Raw genomic sequence first — 25524 nt, forward strand, 5'->3', positions numbered from 1 at the left:
ATACACTGCTGTCAGAGCCTGACAGTATGCATCATCAGTATACACTGCTGTCAGAGCCTGACAGTATGTATCATATCCATATACACTGCTGTCAGAGCCTGACAGTATGCATCACAGTGTACACTGCTGTCAGAGCCTGACAGTATGTATCATATCCATATACACTGCTGTCAGAGCCTGACAGTATGTATCAATTCACATACACTGCCATCCATTTATGCGCTTCATTTACTTGTAAATATGAACTCTGTTTTTAAATGTATGTTATATATGCCTATGAATGTTTTGCCCGCATGTATATGTATGTGTACCACATGTATGCCTGGTACCCACAGTGGTTAGAAGAAGGTACTAGATCCTCAGGAACCTGTGTCATGAATGGTCGTGAGCCATCATATGGATGCTGGGAACTGAACTTGGGTCCTCTGCAGAGGCTACACAAGTTTTTAACTGCTGAGTCATCTCTCCAGCTACCGTTTCATTTAGGTTTTTAAAGGTCTGTTTGTTTTTATTTTATATGTATGAGTGACTGCATGTGCCTTAATATGGACCACATAAAAGGCATTGTGCTAAGTGCCTGTTGGTCATTCTCTCTCTCTCTAACACACACACACACACACACACACACATAGAGTTTTCAGATAAGAAAATAAAGCACCGATAGATTAGACAGCCTGTCAAAGCAGGCAGGATCAGCAGATTGCAGAGCCAGAACCCTAGTTACACCACTGGATGCTATGTAGATCGTATTCTCTGATGGTGTCTTGGAATACTTCCTTCTGGCCAACAAGGTAGTGGTTCGAATGGTGCAGGAGTTAAGGGTATTTGAGTTTCATGACATCGTTACCACCAATCATCATCTGCCAGGACTCTACCCCAGGCAAGTGGTTCCAAAACCCAGGAATCAAGGAAGAAAGGATGCTCTGCTAAGACACAGTGTTGTCCCCACTGTTCAGTCGATAAGTGCCCCCAGCACTAGTAACAGCCCTCACAGCTGCCGCATCACACTACCTCATGCTCACCACAGGCTAAGGGCTCTGCAGGAACGATTTCAGGGGACCACCCTGAGGCTACAGGTCCCTCTTACTATATATAGCATACATGAAAAGAATTTCCCTTTCTCAGCTGAAACAGAAAAAAGAAGTCACTGGAACCCAAAAGATGAGAGAACCCCATCTTAAGGCTGAGAAACATGCAAACAAAGGAAGTGCTAAGCAACCTTCTAGGTTCATCTCTTACTTGGAGAAACCTCAGAGAATCAGGCTGGACTGACCTATTTCCCTAGGCTTGCCTTGATTTCTAAGAGCCCGTGGACTCTACCGCAGACAAGGACACCCAATGAATGTTTGGAACGAACAAGAGGCTACATTTTCTAAATGTGAAAGCTGGCATATGGGCTGAGTAATGATATGTCTTGATATGTACAACCATGAATTTCGAAATTCCTTTAAAAAAAAAAGTTAATTTAGAGATCCTGACTCCTATTCTTTTTGATATAGCAAAGTCCTAGGAACTCTATGCCCTTTAAGCAAAGGCAGTCCCTCTCTGGTCCTCAGTTTCCTTTTTGGAGCAATGGAACACATGACCCATCCTTAGGGGAACTGTTTGAGATGGTGTCCTTAAAAAACCGTGTGTTGAAGCTCTCGGATACTGCTCTTAATAAGGTGCCTCAGGCCGGGTGTGGTGGTGCACGCCTTTAATCCCAGCACTCGGGAAGCAGAGGCAGGTGGATTTCTGAGTTCCAGGCCAGCCTGGTCTACAGAGTGAGTTCCAGGACAGCCAGGGTGATACAGAGAAACCCTGTCTCGAAAAACCCAAAAAAAAAAAAAAAAAAATCAACTTCATTTCCTGACCTGAAAACTGACCAAAGTTTACTTGGAGGGACCATCCATACCTCCAGAGAAAAGGATTTGGCTTTCCTAGGCTCAGGGGTCAGGCCTAAAGCTTTTGGGCCACATAAACACTCTGTCCTCTCATCCCAAGATTCTGATTTAAAAAAAAAAAAAAAAATCAGCTCCCATTAAAAATGGTGAACCCAGAACGTAGTTCTATAGATACCACTTTCAAAAAGGTGGGCGTTCGTCTAAACTGGCTTTTAAACTCTTGTTTTCCTAATTAAACTTCTCCCTTTTGTACAACCCCCAACTGCAAAGCTATCCACTGTCCTTTGTCAGCCCCCAGCTAAGGGGACAGAGGACTTTGGTGGCATGAGGGCCCTGCCTGGCCCTTGCTGTTGGCTGGTAACTTGGCCAACTTCCACCTGCCACCTGTGCGTTCTGAATCACGTCAGCCTCAGGCAGAGCTTCAGCCCACCCTTAGTCTCCCACAGCTGCCTCACCTACCTCAGCAGCCCTCGGCACTCCCCCACGCAGCCTGCCTGCTCTCTGTGCCCCACCCATTTCTTCCTGCTTCCCACAGATCCACAAGCCAGCACTCAGGAAACCTCTGGGAATGCAGTTGCTCCAGACAAATGTTTTCTTTCTGATACCAAAGCTGACAAAAGAATGCTTTCCCCAGATGGTTGAGGTACACTGAGGCATCTTATTAAGAGCAGTATCTGAGAGCTTCAACACATGTTTTTAAGGACACCATCTCAAACAGTTCCCCTAAGGATGGGTCATGTGTTCCACTGCTCCAAAGAGGAAACTGAGGACCAGAGTGGGGACTGCCTTTGCTTAAGGGCATAGAGTTCCTAGGACTTTGCTAAATCTAAAAAGATCAGAGCTGAAAGAAGTCACACGGGATCCTTGGCTGAGTGACTGAGATACAACCAGAATTAGCAGCTACTGACATTAAACAAAACCAGTCAGGTTCAGAAGCTCAGCTCTGAGAAGTTTGTGTTGAATCCCATGTATGCTAACTGAACTGGCTGGGACACAGGGCGAAGAGCTGAGCTACTGTGAGACGAAGAACCAGCCACAGGGTTTAAAGAGGTTTCAACAAAAGCACACTCACTGGAAGGATAAAGTGAGCGATCACTTGGAGTCAGCTGCCTTCCATGTGTGTAACAGAGGTGTGGGGCAGAGGACAGGGTACCTTCCATGTGTGTAACAGAGAGGCCCAGGGTCAGTGGACAGGGTACTGAAAAGCCAGATTCCAACAAAGAACGCAGCAGCCCAGCTGAGATGCACTCCTGCTCGAGTTGTTTGGCGTTTTGTTTTTGTTTGTTTGTTTGTTTTTAAAGCTTGCAAACAAGATGATTTTCTTGGCTTCAGTTTCTTTCGTTTGCAGTATTAACACTGGTGGTGAGATTGTGTAGGGAACCCATCAGAAAACCGGTACACCTTTCTGTCCGTCTCCAAGCTGACTGCCAGCCACACGACCTGAATGTTCTCCAAACATCTCCAACCCAACACATCCCGAACCAAAGCTGGCTCTGTACAGCCACCCTGCCCTTACTCAAGCTCACAGTCTGAGGAATCGGTGCTTCCTCGCCTTTCTCCTCGCCAGTCTCCTTCAGCCATCAGGCCCCGCTTCCTTGATAGTCCACAGTAATTCCCTTGCTCTCTCTACTGCCCAATTGTCACTTCATTACCACTATGGCCCCACCCAGCTGCTAGTCACTCTTGGTATCCTATCTAAAGAAAGACATATGACGACCCAACATGTGAGATTTTACCAAACAAGTATTTACTGAGCACCTTCTATGGGTCAATCTTTCTCATAGGTAGAAAGACTGAACAAGGGACATAACTGATCAAAGTTTCTAGCCCAGGAGAGATGGCTTAGCAGTGAAGAACATAACCCCGGTCTTGCTGAAGACCTGAGTTCAGTTCCCAGTACTTCAGGCAGCTCACAACTACCTATAACTCCAGCTCCAGGGGATGCAACCACACTTTTCATCATAAGGACACTGAATTCTCAGGCACACACACACACACACACACACACACACACACAAATATATAATTAAAAATATCTTAAATCTTTCCTGTTCAAAGCCAGTTGACTATTTTAGGAAGAAATACAGGCCACTGCATGAATGTAGCTTTGTGGGAGGGAGTCTATACAGTTCTCTAGAAGTTCCATCTTAAAGAATTTTGTGATGAACCAAAAAAAAAAAATCATTTTTTAAAAATCTTATAATATAATGTTCCCGCTACTCAGTTTTTCATTTTTCTTCTTTTCTTTTTTTCTCTCTCAAGTCTCCCTTGATCTCTCTCTTCCTCCATTCAGTGAGAGGAGCCCGCCCCCTTCTGGATCTCAGCATCACATATGCCACGCTGGATTCAAGTTACCACTAACAAATGCGGTTCACCTTCCACAGTGACTCCAGCAGGTTGTTGGTTAATCTTCCTAAGCCTGGTGCCCTTTAAGGTTGTTAAACAAAAGCTGGTGGAATAAAGGCTCCTAAATCCAAACGCCTACACGCACACAGGCTTCTCACGCACACAGGCTTCTGGTATATTTTTAGGGGCTGGGGAAATCTCCAATGTTTTCTAGAGCTCTTCAGGTTGTGTTTTGTTCTCAGATCAAGGAAACTGCTCTCTGTGGGTTCCGAAAGAGCAGCTTTTCCTTGAGTGCCACTTGCTGGCTGAACAGAGCAGAGCTCTTTCGGTTAGGTGAAGACAGCTTGAATATGCAGAAATGATAAACGGTGGTTAGATGAAAATGAGAAACTTAAAGGTCTGGAGACAGTTGGAGAATAAAACATTCAACCAGACATACGTTGTGACAGTGACTCAAAATGCTAGTACTGCAAAGGCTTGCTTATATTGTATTCAACAGCTCAAAATTGGCTTTATTATGCTTTTGGCTACATTCCTACTAAGTGTGAATCAGTATAGTTTAGGTGAGGTGCTGCTACTGACACCTGGCCCAGAGTATCATCAGCTATGAACTGTGTGCAGAACACTGAGCTAGGACGCCCATTTCCTCACATGTTATACCTGCACCTGGGATGCTCAGGGGAATAAATGTGAAGAGGACACAGTAAGTGTTCAATAAACTTAAGATCTGTATGTCACTGAGATCTGTGCTCTTAGCCCCAACTGATCACCATGGTAGTGACTTACTCTTCCAAACACTTCTAACCCTTACATATACTTCATTCCTCTGCCACCGCTTTGTCTTTTATTCACTATACTTATTTTGTGAAGGTGAGAGGATCCCCCAGAAAGTCAAGGGACCGTACCAAAATTCCTACTGTGGGAAGTAGCCTAGTGCTAGCAGATCTAAGGAATTCGCTGAGCTGCCTTCTCTGGGCAGTTCTGGGAGAAGGCATGAAGGGTCAGAGGGAAGGCCAGGCAGCAATGGTTAATACCAAGCAATGCTGAAGCAAGGTGTGTGGGGAGAGTCCTGGTTAAAATGCCCAGTGCAACCAAACCCTGCCATACCTCAAATTTATCAAATTTATCTACCTGGCACCCTGAAGATGGAAGGTCTTGTCCCTGAAGAGTTTATAATAACAGTTAGAAAGTATCCACAAATAACTCAGATAATTGGCAGCAGATGCAGAGGCCGGATGAAGCACTAGCGTGAGCCTGGGCATGAGAAAGTTCAGGCAGAACTTTTTTATACAGCGTAGGAGCTTGCTATGTACTACAGATCTCCTAGGGTAAGATAAAGGTAGCCCTGAAAATAACTCAGACAGGATAAGAGCTGCATGGCAAAGCCCTGGGAAGGGCATTCTGGGAGAGGATTAGAGTTAGAGGAGACCATGGTCATGTAAAAAAAATGGACACTACCTCTAGGTGGAGACATGCCCTCTTCTCTTCCTGTAAAGGTTAATCCGATGGGGCAGGTTGGCAGCCTGGCTATAGGATCGTCTGTAGTAAGGCAGGCTCACTTTAGGATGTTCCTTCCCAGAATTCCTTCCTCCAAGTACATCCTTGGGAATCTGACTACCATGAGGTTCAGCTAGATTAGGAGTAAGCCTTTCTCAAGACGGACTTAGAAGGTGTTTAATTTTTTTTTTCTTCTTTTCTGTATTTTTCTTTCAGCTGCTGGCCAGAACTTACACTTTTAACTTAAACCCCCTAACTCCTGACTTTTTCAAAAGCGCCTGTGCTGGCCGCAGGCTGACTGCTGTCACATGGCTGACCTGGAATTGCCTATCTCAAGCAGCCTGGCTTTTGTTCCTTTCTCCCTCTTTCTCCTTCCAGGCACTAGAGGTTGACAGCCTGCCTGCCCCAGTCTTCCCCTTTTATGTTCTAATAAGCGCTCCTCAAACTTCTACAGGTATATCCATTTTAAAACTCTTTTATTAATGAAATTGGGAGCCAAGAGGGGATCCTAATTTCCAAGGTATCACACGGTAGTTCTGCTGGGACACCCGAGATTTCCATTTCTTTCCTTCTCTTGCTTTTTTTTTTCTTTTTAAAGATTTATTTATTTATTATATGTAAGTACACTGTAGCTGCCTTCAGACACTCTAGAAGAGGGTGTCAGATCTCATTACAGATGGTTGTGAGCCACCATGTGGTTGCTGGGATTTGAACTCAGGACCTTCAGAAGAGCAGTCAGTGCTCTTACCCGCTGAGCCAACTCTCCAGCCCTTTCTCTTGCTTTTTAATTCATTGTCAGAGAAAATAAACCCATCCCTGTATCCCTATTATCAGTTACTCCACGAGGAAGTGAATGGGGCATGCATGCATTGTGCAGCCAAATTCTTAAGAATTGGCAGAATAATAATAATAAAAAAATCCATGTCCATATGAAAATCTAGGCTCCACATTCTACATGGTGGGACTGCCTTGAGGAACTAACCCTACTATCAGCCCCTGTATCTTTATTCTAGATCCAGTACATCCTAGCTACAATCCCTTCCCTCAGGAATCCACTGAGGGCAAGATTGATTCTAATGTAGACAAATAGGCCAATAAGATGGCTAAGCAAACAGAAGCACCCACTGTGCAAACCTGATGACCTGACAGATTCCCAGGGTTCACGATGAGAAGAAAACTCCCATAGCATGTGCTCTGACTTCCATAGCCACACCCCACAACTCACAGACATATACCCACATATATGTGTGTAAAGTAAGTAAAATTAAAATAAGCTCAGACAAATAACTTCACATTCCAAAGTTAAAGACATCAACCTGGGATAAAGCTATCAAACATAACATGAATCTCTAAAGTTAATTTGGAGAAAGAAGAGAGAACCAAAGAAAACTAATTTGAAAACTACAATACCATCAAACTACTGGAAGACAAAGCCCAAAGCATGTGACAGCCCAGGGCCATGAGCCCTCCCCAGGGCCAAAGCCTTTATTGCCTACCACGGGACACCACAAGACAGATATAGATCATGGTCCAACCCACCAGCTGTTCTCACCCTTGTCTAGTCCTTGATACATTAAGCCATGAAAACATAGGAGTGGCTACTTACTATCCAGGAGGCTCTGACGTAATGTCTGGAGTCGGGCTGACTGCTGAGCTCTGTAAAAGTGATAAAGAAAGAACAATGTAAAAAAAAAAAAATATATATATATATATATGTATATGAGGTTGGTGTTAATTCACAGGTTGCAAAGCAAAGGGGGAGGAGACAGGCCACTTCAGTTTGGTCATGTAGACAAGAGGCTTGGACACAAGGACTTTGGGCTAACAAAGATTTAGGGGTCCTAGGTTTTGCTTCACAGGAGATGCAGCCACAGACATAGGTGAGCCTGGAAGTGGACTTCAACTCCTCCTCAGCTGCAATCCCAGGGAACAGAAGCCCATTCACCCATCTTCCCCAATCCTCAGACATTCTGCTAAGGCTGTAGCTCCTATCATGCACCCCAGATACCACATCCGAGAGCAGCACACAACACTCTAGGGAGAGACTGTATTCTAAAAAGCATTTTAAGATGACCATGCCATATTTACACAACTCATTTATGCCTGTGCATTGGAGAAGTGTGAAAACGAGACACAATTTCACAAAATCCACACACCACACTGCCAGTCCAGGTTGGGAGGTGCTTCATAAAATGGCAGGCCACTAACAAAAGGAAGAGATCAACCCAGGCCTGCTAGAGAGCGAGAGCAATGTCATTACAGAGTTCAGAGGTTCTTTTGTACTGCAGGGGGATAAAAATGTCAAGGGTTCAATGTATTTGTGTTAAATAAATCAATGTAGAAGTTAACTTTTACAGATATTCCTATTTGATGGTGACCGCCATCTCTACTAGTAACCAGTGTAAGAACGAACCACCGGGAGAAGAGACATTTAGGAACAAGAAACAAACAGAAAGGGAGGCTGTTGGATTAGGGAAGAGGAGATGACGGGGGTGGGGGTGGGGGTGGGGGGGGAGGTGGCTTCACGGGTGGCTCCTCACTCAGCCCCCACAATCGCTCCTCTGTAGGCAACTCTGATAGATTTTTAAAGCACTTGCCTGCTTCCTAAGATCTAGTCTTACGGTTCCTACTGCCTTCTCAATATCCTGATCCCAAGCCAGCAACTCAGGAGCCAAATACCTGAAACGGACTCCACGGTTTGACCTCTCTACATGGAGTCTCTTTCTAGCTTCCTTCAGCCTTGCTACTATCCTTAATCTTCTAGCTGTCTGCTCCAAACCCTACAGTCACAGCCTTTCCTTCCCCAGCTCATTCATCCCTCACAGCAACTACTTAAGCTAGCCCACTGAAACTCCCTGGACAGCCTCTCCCTACCAATCTTTCTCCTTCTCCCTGCTGGTGCCTCTACAGTGTAGACTCGCTGCCTACACTACTGCAGTGGCCCCCTCACCCTCTGACATGTTTTCTACCTTCAATTCAACTTCTCTAAGGGAATGGTGCTCTCTCTCTCTCTCTCTCTCTTCCTCCCTCCCTCCCTCCCCCTCCCCCCATCATCAGTGATCAGAAGGAAACCCAACATCTTCTCAGTCACACTCCTGAGGCTACAGTCTTTCCCAAACCTGCCCATCCCATCCAAGATTTCTAGTTGAGCTCATCTGCCCCACCCCCTTTAAAAGATTTATTTATTTATTTTATGCATATGAGTACACCACCATTGCTCTCTTCAGACACACCAGAAGAGGGCACCAGATCCCATTACAGATGGTCGTGAGCCACCATGTGGTTGCTGGGAATTGAACTCAGGACCTCTGGAAGAACAGTCAGTGCTCTTAACCGCTGAGCCATCTCTCCAGCCTGAGCTGATCTGTCTTATCCATTTGAACACATATACTCTTTCCATGTTTCCTAGGTGCCTCAAAACAGATATCCCCAGCAAGTATGGACTCCACTGTCATATCCTGAAGGCAGTCTCATGTGTGTGAGAGAGAGAGAGTGTGTGTGTGTGTGTGTGTGTGTGTGTGTGTAACCCCTGTGAGCATACCTAACATATGCTCAAGGCTAACAGCACCAGACAGACAACCAAAGGGAATGGAGGGTGGATGCATCAGGCACTTCCTTGCACCATGGTGCCACTGGCAGGGTCTGGGCCCTAACTGGAGTAAGGAGCTATCAGGTCTGGCTGAGCCCCCATCTCTGCATGAGCTGCAGATGTGTGACTTCTATGAAAGCATCTCCTGATTCATTTTGGCCTGCTCGTTACTAGACTTCTCATCCTGCATGCTGGCCATTGCTATTAGGACAGACGCACAGCCATAACTCGTATTCCAGAACAGGCTGGGATAGTTTCTTCCTTGAGCCCATAATCCTACAGTGCATTATACTAGGTCTTGGTCTGGTCTCAACCTGGTTAGAAATCAAGAATCCCACTCCAGCTTTCTCCACCCCAATCACCTGTCTCACCAGGATGTGTGACAATTTACCTCTTTGTCTCTTTTCAGTTCTGAGGGAGAAAGGGCCCACCCACTGCTGTCTTCTTCATCCAAATCTAAGTTCTATGTACCAGCTCAATGGCTTCCCACTCTTTTATCTCAGACCCACAAATAGGCTACCATAAAATCCTGGTTTCTCTGCCCTTTCCTGGTCTCTAGCCTTGAACCAGTGGCCTCAATACTTCTTACATCTAGCATAGACCCATTATCAATTACACACATCCTCCCACAGTCTGTGGCCCTCCCTGGCCACTACAGCAATGTCCACAGAAAGCCATTCTTTCCTCATTAGAGTCTCTTAAGGCTTGTCAGGGAACCCAAAGCACACTTTCAGCAAACTTTCAGCTTCCCCCTAGAAGACTGTTCACCTTGCACTGGCTCTCCCTCCCGCCGCCCCAAGTCCCTCCCTTTTAAACACTTACATTTTAACCCAGGCCCAGTTTCAAATACTTGCATCCAGGCTGTTTGATATCTAGAGTGTGTTTTCTGTCATGAACTTGCTGGCCTTTACGATGACAAATACCACTCTGACAATGCCTTGGCCCAGTTTCTACTGCTATGTCTATCAAAATGACCTCTGATGTTGGCATCTCCCCGGGTGACAAAAAAAAAAAAAGAAAAAAAAAAAGAAAAACTGGCCCCCCAAATAGCACTCTGGAAATTCAAAGAAGGCAAAGGAAAGAACTTTTAAAAGGTCATCAAAGTAGAAATATGGGGCATGGTGGGTGGGGGAAAGTTCAAATCCAGCTATCCTGTATATATATATGAAAGATAATTTAAGGAATATGCCAAGTTCCAAAGGGTTCTAAACAAACAACTGACTGGGTGTAGTGTGTGAGTGTGGTGTATGTGTGCGTGTAGCGTGTGTGTGTATGTGGTACATGTGTGTATAAACAGAAAGCCATGCATCTTAAAGCTAGCAGCTTCACCTTCAACATAGAAAACAAAGAACAGAGAAGAACAAAGCAGAGCTTGAGAAGAAACCAACAGCAAGAGAAAAACTGGAAATACCTGTGGCGAGTTTGCACTGGGTGCTTTATTAAGCGTCTCCACTTTCTCTAAATCTGCCTCTAACTCTGCTTGGCAGAGGCTGAGATCTTTCTCTAGATTAGTCTGGTTCGAGAAAGAAAAGATGAGAAAGAATGTTTTAGTTTAGAGAAAAGAAGAAGGAGTGGAGGGTTACGTTTGAAAAGGAATTTTGTTCTTAGTGTCACTTTTTAATAGGGTCACGGTGGCCTGACTCAATCACAAGGGCTCACTAGAAATTAGTTTAAAGACATGAGCACAGAAAGAGCAAAATTAGGCAGGTTCAAGGAAATCCCGAGTAACAGAGCTTCAGACATCTATTCTAGGTCTAACGAGAACTACAAATGGCACAGAAACCTACCTGTGAGGAAAGGCCCTGCTTCCTCTGTGTCAGAGTATAGTGACCGTGATGAGAGTTGTTTTTAAAAAAAGCAAACCAAAACCAACCTCTAAACATTAGTATATGTCTCACGGACTTCATTAAATAGTTTTATCACCAAGCCAAACAAGTTACTAAGTTTAAAAAAAAAAAAAGAAAAAGATTTAAGAGAAGAACACAAATCCACAACACACTCACGGCACCCAAAGCTAGAGATCTAGCACACAGTCCGAGGAGGAGGAGGCACGGAATTACCTTTCTATCCTCTCTAGGAAGGATAGAGCAGTCTCCAGGAGTATAGTCCCATATCTTTTTGGGAGGCTGACGGGAAGCAGAGGAGGAAATGAAGAAATGAGCATAAAGACATAACGACAAACATGGGGAGCTCAAACAAAGAGGGGCACGCTAGGAACCGGACCAACACAGAGAGGTGAACTCAAAGCAAAGGACTGGGATCCTGGCTGAGGACACAAAGCTGTCTGCCCCTGGGGGACCTGAAATCCCTGACTAGGAAGTATAAGTTTCAAGAGCAAATCAACCCTTGAGTCTCAATACTAAAAATTTTAAACTAAAAGGCGGGGGCGGGGGGGAAGGGGGAGGGAAGCATCAATAACCAATTTAAACAAATTAAAAACTCTAATTCTTTCTTATTCTCTTCAAACAAAGGCTGACCCTGGAGATTTTCACATTTTTAAAATAGTCTTTCCTACTATAGAAAAAAAAATCATTGCATGTTAATAAATGTGTAAATCTGTAAGTCTGTCCAGTAGAGGCTGACCTAAAAGGGTGACCCTCTGGTGTGTGGCAGCGGCATCCACAGTAGGATTCATTGGCATCTAGAGTAGGAATTCAGACAGTGCTGTGACCATTTCATGCTTGCAGCTCAACTGGCCTTTCATAATGTAAGTAGAGTTAGGCGACAGCAGTAGCGCTAGAGGCAGGCTCCGCCCCTTCCCCCTGGCAGGTCAGAGGTCAAGATGTTTGTTCTTTAACCCCCTTCATGGACAATCAGAGCGCTGAAAATCTGCCAGGAGAATGCTGTAGGCTTACCAAGGGTTTGTGTGCAGTGAGAGCTAAGCAAACTTCCAGAAACTTCTAACTCTGAACTTCTCTCACACAGTGTGGGATTCTCTGACTCTGCCTGTGTACACTTGTGATCTACCATGTTATGACCTCCGGGGAGATCAGACACAGGAGATCATTAAAAGCTCCACAGATTGCATGCAAGTTTCATGTCCGTTAATTCTACAGACACATTCGAGGGATTAATATCGAGAAACATTGCCTTGAGTTTGTGGCTAGACATCAAATCAATTTCTGTAGAAACTGAAGGGAAGGGGAGAGTAAAAGGTGGCTCCTCTTGGTCCCCGTACCACCTCTCCAAAGGCAAAGAACTGGCTGTGTCCCCCCTGTCAGCAGCAGGTCTTCCACATATGTGAAGTAGGTGTTCTGCAAAGTCAGTGACAGAGCAGCGACCGTTCGTTTTTACCTCAGTGGCTGTCTGGGAAGTAGACTTTTTAACACGTGTTACCCCCCACACCTTTCTTACTTTGTCACAGAACTCCATAAGCAAGTGTCTACAAATTAAATTTGCTTCAAATAATCACCCTGCTCCCACCCCACCCCCAAATGGTCCCTGAAGTCTTAAATCAGTCGTTATTTCATGGGGACATACCGAGGTCACCAATCAGGATCTTGTTGCAATTTTCTGTTCTTTTTGAATGGCTTTGTAAAAGGAGGTTCAGGGAGAAAAGGGAACTCGGCAACTATTAGTATCAAAGTTCTAGTGGTTCTAGGAGTGAGAGGCCTAAGTTAGTGTGAGAACAACAGAAACAAAGTATCGATGACAACCTGGGTCATGTGTGACTAGCAGACTCTGGAATGGCTAACACAGCTTCCAAACCAACTGCCACAGCTCATGGCTTTACCACAGCCGTGTATTCTTTGGCCCACTGTAATCAGAATAGGAGAGAAGAAAGGAAAAAAAATCTCACTCTCCTACCTCCTTCCTGAATTCTGTTGGTTCAACTAGATAAGAAACCCACCCTGGGGATGTCTCAGACCATATATAAATGTTCTTTTACTGAGATTCCTGGAGATGTGGCCCATGTTCTTTTGACAAACCTTCAAAAGTTAAGGCTACACAAAAAGGAATTCCCCAAGAGAAAGAATTATTAGGCAAATGGTTCATGCCCTCCGTGTTTACATAGGTGAGTTACAGTTTTTGGCAAAGCTCTTAATTAACCAAGTTATTCTCAGGACCTGTTTACTAAAGGCTGGGACTCTGAAGTATTGTCTAATATCAACGAGACGTGTTTGCAGTGATAGATTTATAAAAAATGCATCACTAGTAATAAATTAGTAAAGAAGGTCCCCTAACTTTTGCAAAAACTTTCAGATTAAACTGGCTTAGTTACTTGATAGATGAGGGCATGGTTAGCAGTCTGAAAATCCTGAAGGGGATTTCAAAAATCACTGGCATGGAACTGAAAATGAGTATCTCCCGTTTTCCATGAGGTCAGTACAACATCACTGTCGCAGACATCAATTAGTGCTTCGGAGGGGAGCGCACATATCAATACCTGTTCATAATTGATCAGGTCTTAAGGAAAAGGACTACTGTCCAGTTTACTGCATGTGGAAAGACTGTGTATTAAATTTGGTATCTAAAAAAGGGGGAGAGAGAAAGGAGAAGAAATGAGCTGTGCACTGTGCCCTGGGGAGGGAGAGTAGTTGCACTGGACTGCCCCTAGGTGGCGCTCACCAACAACAGATTAAGGAGAAGAGGCGCCATGACTGCATCCACAAGTGCCCAGAAAGGAGGAATACCCATTCTTCCAGTTAGAACGTTGGCAGCTGGGCACTCCTAACTTTCAAGCTCAGTATCTTTACGCCAAATCAGCAATTCCCTGGTGCCAGCCTGAATTGCCTGTCTTCATCTTAATGAAAAAATACACAGCATGGGATTTAACATTTACTGAACTGTAAAAATCACTTCCTATCTGCAGATAAAACAACCATCCGAGACCCAAACCAGTGGTCAGAGTCTCAGACTCACGTCCAGTGTTTATTTTTCTAGGTCTGACTCTTCCACCTATAAATTCCTTTTTGCAGCTATAATTGGGGATTCAAAGTAACTACAGTTTTCAAGTCTATCACTATGAGAATTTAAAGTAACTACAGGTTTAAAGTGTATCACCTCCGACAGATTGTCCTGTTTGAAACTTGGCTGGGCAGAGGGCTAAAGAACCACCCCCATCCAAAAAAAAAAAAAAAAAATCAGAAACACCTCAGGGAAGCTGCCGAACACTAAAGTTTCTAGAGTTCGGCCCTCCCTTCCAAATGATACTAGCCCAACTCAGAAAAATCATTCCCTGAAAGCTGCCTTTAGCTGGGCTGAACAGGAGTTATATCTGCACAGGGAAGCAGTTGGTTTTTGTTTTTTTTTTTTTTTTTTTTTTTTTTTTAGACACTGTTTCTCTGTGTAGCCCTGGCTATCCTGGAACTCTGTAGATCAGGCACACCTCAATCTAGAAATCTGCCTGCCTCTGCCTCCCGAGTGCTGGGATTATAGGCGTGCGCCACCACGCCCGGCAGCAGTTGGTTTTTTGTCTTATTTTGTTTTTTGCATGCCCTTGCCTTGCATGCGTGCTGTATAAAACGTGAGATGAGGCACCATAACCCTGCCCTTCCTAGTGACACATTCCCTGCCTGTCTTCATAAACCTTCATGAATTGGTTGTCACTGCCTGGCAGAAAAAAAAATGCCACCCACCAGGCATGTGATACTTGTTGGAGGTGGCAGAGAGAGGTCCTAGGACAAATGTTGCCCTGGTCACTCTCTGGATGTTCTAGGAAGGTGTACCTCAGAGTTCACTGTCCCCTCTTGGTGCATTGAGGAAAACCTTTGGGTTGTAGTGAGGTAATACAATCTGACAGTTATCAAAGCTGCTCCCACTGCGGAATCCCTCACACAGACCTGATTCTGTAGCAGCCGCAAGGCACCAACAGCATCATTTCACAAGGTGTATAACCACCGAGGCTATTACACTTACCGGTCTCCCAAACTCCAATTCCGAAAAGAATTTATACCAAGGTTCATTCTTTAAATCTATCTCTTCTGGGCTTATATCCCGACTCTATAAGGGTTGGTGACAGGGAAATGGAAGAAAGAGAAGGATAACATTATGTAAAAGATTACATAGGAACAGGCCAGTAGAGATGCAGCGGCTCTGGCTTACACAGCGCCTGCTTCAACAGCAGGGACTGTCCAGTTTTACTGACACCAGAAAAACAGGGAAACCGAGGCAGGCAGCAGTGAGGTATCTGATTTCAGTCCAACAGCAGAGGCAGATGGACTGGATAGAGAGGACCCAGCACCACACTGCGACCCGGCACCACAAAGCTAAATACGGGCAGAGCTGTATTCTTAATCATTTCAGCGTTAGAGAAAACAAAGTTCTTATTTCCTCTTGCAGGGGGTGGGGGTGGGGGAACATTAACTGTGAGCACATAAACTGTGAGCACACCAAACATTCAGCATCTATGTCAGAATAAAGCAAACGGTTTTTATGGGCCAGGATGGTTTTAGTACTTATTTGCAAGGCTGCCCTAAGGTTTTTCAAGATAAATGCAGATGCTGACGCTTTATAAAAGCCAACTGGTTAATACTGCATCTTTAATGGCACATGAATAGGTGAGATACCATGTGTCATACACAGCAAAGTGAAAATGATGTAAGTCAAAATAGAGGACAGGAGGGGAAAAACCACTGTAAACAAGCATCGTGGGGAATGAGCACGGACAGCACACACTCTGCGTTCTAACAGATAAATGTTAAAGGACTGAGGAAAACGAGTGACAGAAAAGCTGGACAGGACGGAGAACAGAACGGGGAGAAAACTTCCGGGTGACGCTCCAAAGTTAGATCCCCTCACTGCAGTTATGCTAAGACACGTCATGGAGATTGATAATTTGATCCTGTAATTTGATATTTCATCAGCTGTGTGTTAAAGTTCTGGCATTTTTATCTAAGAAATATCACCTACTTTTTGGAAAACACTAATAATGGGTGATTAGAAATCAAATCAAGTTTTCTAATAAAAGGACTTAGGTTCACTGAGTTCAAGGTTTGCTTAATAAATTCATATGTTCTTAAGAACTCTGAAAATTACAAAAGGTTGATTTTTTTTTTTAAATAACAACCCGAAATACAAAAATGTACAGTTTATTCAGAGGTTGAAGATATCACACAAGAAACTTAGCTACCTCATGGCCACTAAGGTGGATGGCACAGAACAGCTTGCTGCTAGCGCCACCTACAGGTCTTCAGCGGTACTGCGCCCCAGAGTAGTCCTTCCCGGATGTACTGACACCACCCACTAAGATAGTTTTTAGCTCTGTGCAAGCAGCAAACTGTCTGACTTTATCCAGCCCTTCTTCCCAGTTCCCCAGAAGTGTCTGCTACTTGTCCATTTCTGCTGTTAAAAGTAGAGGATATGGACACTTGTCAGAGACTTAAACTGAAATATGATTTGAAACTACAGGGTAATTGATGTGCATCAAGAGCAGCTTCTTCTAGAGTTTCCATCCTGAAGGAAAAAGCCTACCCATCCAGACATAAATAGTGTCTGGTGTGTGTGTGTGTGTGTGTGTGTGTGTGTGTGTGTACATGGGTTTACATATCTATGCGCATGTATGTAGATATCAGAGGAAAACTTTAAGTGAGAGATTTTGAGAAGCCAGCTACCTTGTTTTCTGATTCCAGGGTCTTTCAGTCACTCAGGGCTTGCCAATTGGGCTAGGCTGGCTGGCCAGTAAGTCCTAAGGACCTGCCTGGCTCTACCGCTCCAGGGCTAGAACTGTAAGCACAAGCCACCAAGCGTGTTCCTTTTACTCTTTTTCTGGGAATTGGACTCAAGTCCTTCAGCACTTTAGCAGCTGAGTCATCTCTCCAGTCTGGCTTCTGCCTTTATTCGGTGAAAAGCAGAGGTCCACAAACCCCAAGCCGTTTGGGAATGACGGCTTAGACACTGGCTCATTCTACAATCTAGGATGATGGCTTTTCATGAAACCTACTTCGTATTTGTTATTCTTACAAAGACTATTTATAAACTGTTCCCTGGGAATAGGTTAGGGTTTTTTTTTTTTTTTTTTTTTTTTTTTTTTTTTTTTTTTTTTTTTAATGTACTAACATACCAACTCTTTTGGGGTGCTGCCAAAAAGTTACAATATTTACAGCCTTAAAAGAATTAACTCATTTCATTCTTGAATGATGTTTGCAGGATAGCTGACTGCCAAGGCTAGTGTTGAGTAAAGAAAAGGTTATGTTAAATAACTTAGATCCAAGGCCTCGGTTCTGAGAGCTGCCCAGTCATAAAGATAAAAAGATATTACCCACAGTGCTCATACCTGCATTAGGTTGCCAGGTGTAACTGAGCAGCAACCAATCAAGAAACAGACTCAGAACGGACACCCCTGCTGGAAGCAAAGGGGGCTCTCTGTTCCCACAGCCATGACACTTCTACAGTGCCAGGGTCTGGTCTTTGCTGCTGTGGGCTGCTCTTTTTCCAGCCTGATAAAATCCACAGAACGGGCAAGTGGCTTGCCAGGCAAGTGTCACCTCCTCAAAGACAGTGTTGATGCTTGAACAGGAGCCAGAGAATTTGAAGCTGGTCAGCTTCAAATTTCAATTAAGTAAATCATATGATTATGGTGTGTTCACTTTATAGTCTTCGTGGCTCTTATACCCATACTCCTCCGCCAGGCTGGAGGGCCAGATAATATTTCTACTCACAAACGGAAGCCTTGATGTTCAAGGAGATTAAATGACTGCCCGAAGGCACACAGTAGAGTCAGGATTAGAACCCAGAGCTCAGGCATCCCATAACCCATCCAGCATTCTGTAAAGTATGCTATCTTCCCGCTCACCCTCCTACTAAGAGGACGAGAGAGACAGGGCTGGGCAAACCCCTCACTCACACTTCCGTGTTCATTTTGTGCCTGCAATTACTATCCCAACATCTGTCCTTGCTACCACACACCCATGAAATATAAACCCCAACATCCAGCCCGGGGCTCAGGATGAAAAGGGTGTATCTATATATTGGTTAAATAGGGCTCATGTCCTTTGGGGAGATTTCAGCAAAGCAAAGAAAAAGTATTAAGGAATAAAACCTAGACATTCCTGACAACTGGGACTAAACCATACATCTCTAAGTCCAAGGCCGGAGAGAAAGGTTGACTTACAGATAGGGAGGCAAGAAGGATTTAGTCCTTTGTGAATATGCCTAACAGGCGAATAGGTCATCAGGAATGGAAGTCACCCAGGGATTCTGAGGGTAACAGTGTTTTATGGGTTTGGGTAGTGTGAGCAAGCTCTAGGGCAAGAGGAGCCCCCACAATCCATGTAGTTTAACATTCTTCCTGATGGCATCAATTAGCTGTGCCCGGGCCCATTTCTTGAATCAGCAGAATGAAGCAGGTTTGGGCACCTCAAAGGGAAGGAAAAGTGGGGTTTCTCCTTCTTCACGGAGAGAAAAGCAAACTAAAGTAAAATCTAACGTAGAGCCGACATCTCTAAGTCACCCGTTTACACGTGCGATGCTGAAATGATTCTTTAGCTCTCTTCAAAAAGTATATGAATGGGGGGTGCTGCTGAAAGCCCAGCCAGCCAGATAACTCCAAAAGGCAAGGCTCACACTGAAAGGCTCCCATTGAAATTCACATAGCAGCTTTTCTGTTCACGTGACTAAAATAGCAGGACTTAAAAAAGATCAAGCATAATGGACCAATTCAGCCACTGTCAAAAAAAAAAATTAAGATTCAACTGAAATTCCTCTCTAAAACCGACAACTTCTCTTTGGAAGGAGGGAGCTAACTGGGGTGAAGGGCACTGAATTAAACTGTTGGATAGGTGCCCGCATGCCAGTACGGGTGGGACTCAGGCCTGGAGCATTACAGAGGAGCTCCTGACCTGAGACACCAGATGGTGTTCTGCTGTCCTTGTAGACAGTCTCCACCACTCCAAAGATGGGGCATCACGGGGCACTGTGGGGCACTGCCCGGTGCTTGTAAAAAAATAATCCCAGTGATCCCAAGCACTAAGAGCAAAGGAGAAAGCAAAATAATGTCGCTGTCCTAGTTCTATATAGAGATGGAACAACTAAGACCAAGAGAAGGAAGGGGAAACAAAGACAACCTTAAGAAGAAGGGTGTGCCTTCAGTAAAGGCCTGGACAATCCATGAATGGCCATTGCCCAATCAAAAGCACCCAAGGGCCTCCAGAATCCCCGAGATCACTTGCTTATTACTAAAGAGTGTGGCTTTCTTTCCAGGAACCCTTGGGTTGAAGGCTGCAGTTGCATTCATTACGCCTGGGATACTTCCTGTCGGCAGACAACTCCCTCTGAGGCAGGGAAACAGAAGGAAGTCTGCCTTTCGCTGTCTGCCCAGCAAACTCAAAAGAATGTTAGCTCTAAAAGTGTTTCTGTGAACCAAGGACCTTTTTCCTAATTAAAATTACTCGAGCACTTATAAAGACATCACATCTCATTTCAGTAAAAGTCAAATCAATTATCCCCTAAAAACACATAGAACGGCAGGCTATCAGCTCTTAAGGAGACTTCTCTCCATCCTGCTCTCCAGCCAGAGGGCTGTGGCACGGCTGCTGGAGCTTTAGAGAATCTTTAACCATTTTCCACAATTTGAGCCAGCTTTTTTCTAGCGAAGGGTGAATGGAAGGAAACAGGATTGGCATATACGAAACTCATCGGTTTGTAAAGTCTTCCTATTTCGCAGCAGTGGCTACTTTTCCATGGCAGCCTAGAATTTCCACACATTTTTCCCACCTAATTTTTATAGAGGTGTGAATTTGTGTAAGGGACAATAAGCCAAACTGATTTTTTATGTTAGTTCTCAATACTTTGCCAATCAAAGACAGCAGACCTAAAGATAAAACTCTAACAGCCTGGACTTTACCCCAAGTTACAACATTCTATTGGTTATCTTTGAATGATTTTAATGCTAGACTGGTCATTTCTGTAATAGTCATCCATTTTGAACAAAAATTACCTACAAAAAAAATAATAACTTTTACTCAGTAACTTTGACAAAGTAGTACTCTTTTTTTCCCCTAAAATAAAATAAAATAAAATAAAATAAAATAAGTGAGATCAATCGCTGTTAGTAGAAAATTAAAATGAGTTAAACCACGCACAAATGGAACAACAGAGCCACAAAAAAAACCAGTTTTTTTTTAAAAAGCAGACTCGGGACTAATTTATGAAGACCTGCAGAAATGCAAAGGGTGAAAATACTTCAACTCTTTTCATTGTTCTAAACAAAGCACGTCTATCTCTAGTGGGGAAAGAATACGCTCCAACTGCACAGGAGCAAACAAAAGACCTTTCAGATGCACATTACCATCTTCTCATTGGTCAGGACCGAAGACTTGCCCGGCTGATATTCGTAAATGCTTTTGGGCTCTGCTCGGTATTTTCTCGTATCCACTTTCTTATCTGGGGGCTCCCAGTCGTTTCTGTAGAAGGAAAAAAAATCCTATTTTCATGAAAATAGCACCCTTGATCAAGGAGTTTGTATATCCAAAGCATAAAAACTGGAAGCAAGGCCAGTGATTTAGCTCTATTAGCCGGCTTCTCAGAACAACCCAATTAAATCTCTGTCTTGGCTCACAAGGGGCACGAGGTACCCTGTGCTTAAAACCAGGACTTGGAGATGGAGAGGGGAAGGAGGAAGGGGAATGCAGCAGGGTTCATCCTGGTAAAAAGCTTTCACCTTGCTCTGCCTCTTGTGACTATAAGGTTCCCCAAACACGCCTGGACTCCCACACAATTTATGCAGAGCTGCCAGGCTGTGGTTCAAGCCCTAGCCACCCAGCTGATCTCAGTACTGTACAAACTCCTGGGGCATTCGCTCATCTCAGTGTTAGATGGGGCCCTCTGTGGCAGCATGCCATGGCCACAGCAGCCCTCACTAAACAACAGCTGTGTGCCCTGTGTTCTTTCCTGCTCTGTGCCTGAACCTGCTACATAGTCATCTCAGTTTGGGTCAAAGGGTGTTTTTTTTTTTTTTAAAGATTTATTATTTGCCTGTGTGCTGGCTAATTTTATGCCAACTTGACACAAGCTACAGTGGTCTGAAAGGAGGGAACCTCAGTTGAGAAAAGGCCTCCATCAGATCCAGGTATAGGGCACTTTTGTAATAAATGTCAGGGAGGCGGGGCCATCCCTGCGCTGGTGGTTCCTGGTTCTATAAGAAAGCGGGCCAGTGAGCAGCGCCCCTCCATGACCTCGGATTCAGCTCCAGCCTCCGGGATCCTACCCTGCTTTAGTGCCTGCCCTCACTGCTTTTGGTGAACTGTTCGATGGAACTGTGAGTGACATCAACCCTTCCCTTCCCAAGATGCTTTTGGTCATGGTGTTTCATCACAGCAATAGAAACCCTAATACCATGTGTGTGTGTGTGTGTGCGTGTGTGTGTGTGTATGTGTGCGTGTGTGCGTGTGTTTGTGTGTGTGTCTGTGTGTGTATGCGTGTGTGTGCGTGTGCGTGTGTAAGGATAACTCTATGGCATTGGGTCACCCTCCTGCCATCTTTATGTTCCTTACAGAAATTAAACTCAGGTCAAGCTTGGCGCTAAGCACCTTCACCTGTTGAGCCCTCTTACCAGCCCTGATCCCAATTTTCAGCCTGACATCCAAGAGATGGGATTTCATAGGATGCGTGAATCTTTGCAAATTGTTTGCAAACTTTTTACGCAGGAACACTGCTGCACTTTTGCACTATGGTTATATTTTCTTTTTCACGAAAGGTTGAGACTTTCTGGAAGCTAGGACAACGATTTGTATATTCTTCTATAAAGTCTGGTTCCATCTGCATAGAATGTGCCCAGTAGGTGCTTACTGAACACACCCACAATTTCATGGCATATGTGTCACCCTTTTTTTTTTTTTTTATTAATGATCATACTCATAAGGTAGTTGTATCAAGCACATGTGGGGCTTTTAAAACAGTCACTCACTTGCCCATGGAGATATGAAGGTATGAAACTGGATGTGAATTTAAGAAAATATAGTAAGTTTCATCTGTTGCAGACCTTTGAGTTTGTGGAGACTGGCAAAAGCTGGGGCCAGAAAACACATGGGACACCTGTCCACATGACAGCAGACGATTACTTCATGGGACATTTATGCCGATACGTGTGATATCAGTGAAAGAGACTTACAGGATATAGCTGCATTTTAATATTGCAGTGTTTGCTATGAATATGTAAATGAACTTCCAAGTATAGAGTTTTCTTATAACAGAGCTTGATGGTCCAGGCCTGTAATCCCAACTGCTTGGAGGCTGAGGGGGGGAAGACTGAGAGTTCAAACCCTGCTTGGGCTACACACAGAGCAAGTTCAAGGTTAGCCAGGACAACTTAGTGAGATGCTGTCTCAAAAGAAAAAGTGCAAGAAGAGGGTCCAAAGATGAGCTCCACGACAGAGTGCCTGCCTGGTATTCAGGAAGGCTCTGTGTTCATTACTAACCCTCTCGAACAGAGAAAAGGTTATAGTAATTATGGCTGACATTAATTACGCCCATGCTACGAGCAAGGCCCGGACAGGAAGGTCAAGTGCGATCTCTTCTTGTGGTATTCTTGTGGTACTCACACTGACTTCATCCTCAGTTCACAGGATATGGAGACTCAGATTAAGTCACTGCTGCCGACCGGTGACCAGGTGACCGGGCAGGGATTCAAGTTTCTTGTTCCTAACACAGCAGGCTGCTGGGACTCAGACACTGGGGACAAGCATCTCGGAAGTCACTTACCTCTCTGGGCTGGACTTGAGTGACGAGGAGCGGGCTGGGAGGGGGAGTGTGGCAGACCTCTTAACCACTTTCTCCCCTTCGATGTAGTTCATCTCACTTTTTGAGCGAGGCACAGAAAGGGGAGATTTTGCTGGAGAAAGTACGCACAAAATACTTTAGGCTCAGAAGAAAACTAAACCCCGAAGCTGTCACTATTCCCCCGCTTCCTCCCCGATAAGCCGGGGCTTCCGTCACTTACTGTCGTCAGAGAAGGAGTATCGAGGGGAATGGACATCAGAATCATCATCTAGTGAACAAGAAAGAAAAAAAATCAGGGGAAACAGACTAACATGACAGATCCCAGGTGCACACCCAGCCCCACCTCTACAGTCCTGCATGACATCCAGCCACTCCAGGGACCCAGCAGGGAGAGGACTCAAGCCAGGAGGGGCTAACACCACACAGAGTACACTGCAGAGCCCTGAGGCTGGCAAGAATCTATCTGATCCAACACGGCTTGGTGAAAGTGCTTCCAGATACCAGGTAACATACAGGGACAAGACTCCTCACAAAGAGAAGGCCCACCAGCAAATCTGGAGGGCTGGGTTCTGTGTCTGAGAAGCAGGGGCTAACATGGATCCAGCTATTCAATGCTCAGTCTTTGGTCTGGCCCGTTGGGAGTCATGGCCTCTTTCTAAGGCTTAGAGGTGCTACTGGGTAGAAAGAAGAGGTCAAAAGAATATGGCTGCTAGCTCCCAACGGTAGCTTTGATTTATACGTTCTTCAGACTGGGGAAGAGACTGTGTAGCTGAGTTCGAGAGCATCCACATCATAATCTGTTTTTATTACATGTCAGCCTTGCTCCATGCATAGATTTCTCAGGACCTAACACTGCCACAGCTGATGTAAGGTCTACCCTGTGAGAGCACTGCTCAGGGTGGGTATCTAAACTGAGTCTGCAGCAAGTCAAATTCCCATGATGCAAATGGAGTATGATGAGCTCTGTGGGAGTGTGTGCATGCTCCCCTAGGCAAACTAAATCCTGGATTCTGAGATGACCAAAAAGTGATCTGAACACCTCATGGAACTGGCTTTTTAAAAGCAAAAATCAGATCACAAGTCCATTTACAGGAACTGTTTTCCAAAACAGATGTGTCCCAAGTACAAGGTATTTAGTCATGACATCCATAATAATCCTTCCTAAACATCTTTTTTTTCTCCCGAGTACCTAAAAGTCTAATATCTTGCTCATCTGAATTTAGGGTACATGCACCTAGAATGAAGACCAGATCAATCCCTTAAGCTCTGTAGCACTCTTTCAGCAACGCATGTGACCTAGCCAGCAAAGACAAGTTAACGACAGTGTTAATCAAGTCCTTGTTGCTGGGCAAATTAAGTATCAGAGCGGAAAAGGTCAGAATGTTTTATGAAATGTAAACAGAGCTAGAACTGCCATTATTTTGAGTACAGTGGTAGTCAAAGACAGCTCCTACCTTTTTGTCCCTTCTCCTCTTCCCATTTTTGTCTGTCCCAGGTGTCCCTCAGCTAAAACAGATAGGCACCAGGGATGCCTGGGATCCTTGCCCTCCATCCAGCCCCCACCCTCCCCTTGCTCTCCTAAGAACTGGTCAACACCAAGGCTTGACAGGGACCAACACAGCTAAGCCTTTCTTCTTTAGTGTGGGATGAGGAGGGTCCTACTATGTTGCTCAGGCTAACCTCTAATTTACAACTCTTCTGCCTCAGCCTTTTGAGTGCTGGAAGTACAGGCATGCATCATCAAAATCCACTCTCCGTTCACTATTATAAACTGGGTATGTTAAGTTTATTTGTTAGTTTCTAAAAATAGGGCAGTAGGGAGATGAGATGGAATCAGAAAAAGTTTTGGAAAAAGCGCTCTGAATAATTTTGTGTTGCCCCAGCTTTTTGTTTGCTTTTGGAGTGATTCATTTTTTAAAGGGATTTTAAAGTATGTATTTAAATGTATTCACATAAAGAGCGACATCAGCCAGACTGTAATTGATATTCTTTATGCTATTATTGGGTACAGGTGAGAAGAGCAGTCTCATCCACTCTAACTTAAACATGGCCAGGGCGGCGTCTCGCTTTCTACAGTGTCCACAGGGCTCTTACATGGACACAAGTTCAGGGACTCTATGAAGGCATGCAGATGTCAAACGGATTAATCCGAGGAACTTCGGCAATTATGACAGGGTCCACAATTAATTTCTACATCTCTTTTACGCGTCTAATACAAGAAAATTTTACCTCATTTTATGACTGAGAATAAGAATACAAAGTCCCATTAATAATAGCTGGAAATAGTTATATCACAGAACACAAACCCCTCATTTTATAAACACAAGATCAGGGCCTGGAGTTCTTAAGAAAAACTGCCCTCAGTGACATAGTGAATGAGAAAGATACATAGGCCAGGCAGTGGTGGTGCACTTGGGAGAAAGATGCAGGGGATTTCTGAGTTTTAGGTCAGCCTGGCCTACAGAGTGAGCTCTAGGACAGCCAGGGCTATACAGAGAGACCCTGTTTTGAAAAACAAGAAGGAAGGAAGGAAGGAAGGAAGGAAGAAAGAAA

General features: G+C 44.5%; 1 protein-coding gene across 18 annotated transcripts in view; it reads right to left on the reverse strand.

Moving 5' to 3' along the window:
- The window catches only part of Sorbs1 (sorbin and SH3 domain containing 1), a 226148-nt gene that overhangs the window by 36811 nt on the left and 163813 nt on the right, over positions 1–25524 (reverse strand). For 11 of the 18 annotated variants that reach the window (XM_029472826.1, XM_029472830.1, XM_029472827.1 and 8 more), the window contains 7 exons: positions 23192–23239; positions 22954–23083; positions 20543–20657; positions 15175–15258; positions 11376–11441; positions 10727–10828; positions 7333–7382 (listed from right to left, as the gene is read on the reverse strand). In XM_029472826.1, coding sequence (XP_029328686.1) covers positions 7333–7382; positions 10727–10828; positions 11376–11441; positions 15175–15258; positions 20543–20657; positions 22954–23083; positions 23192–23239 — 595 coding nt within the window. The remainder of the gene's footprint in view (positions 1–7332; positions 7383–10726; positions 10829–11375; positions 11442–15174; positions 15259–20542; positions 20658–22953; positions 23084–23191; positions 23240–25524) is intronic. The other 7 variants (XM_029472833.1, XM_021151941.2, XM_021151940.2 and 4 more) reach the window with 1 other exon arrangement.

This window comes from Mus caroli, chromosome 19, assembly GCF_900094665.2.
Source record: "Mus caroli chromosome 19, CAROLI_EIJ_v1.1, whole genome shotgun sequence".
NCBI lineage: Eukaryota > Metazoa > Chordata > Mammalia > Rodentia > Muridae > Mus > Mus caroli.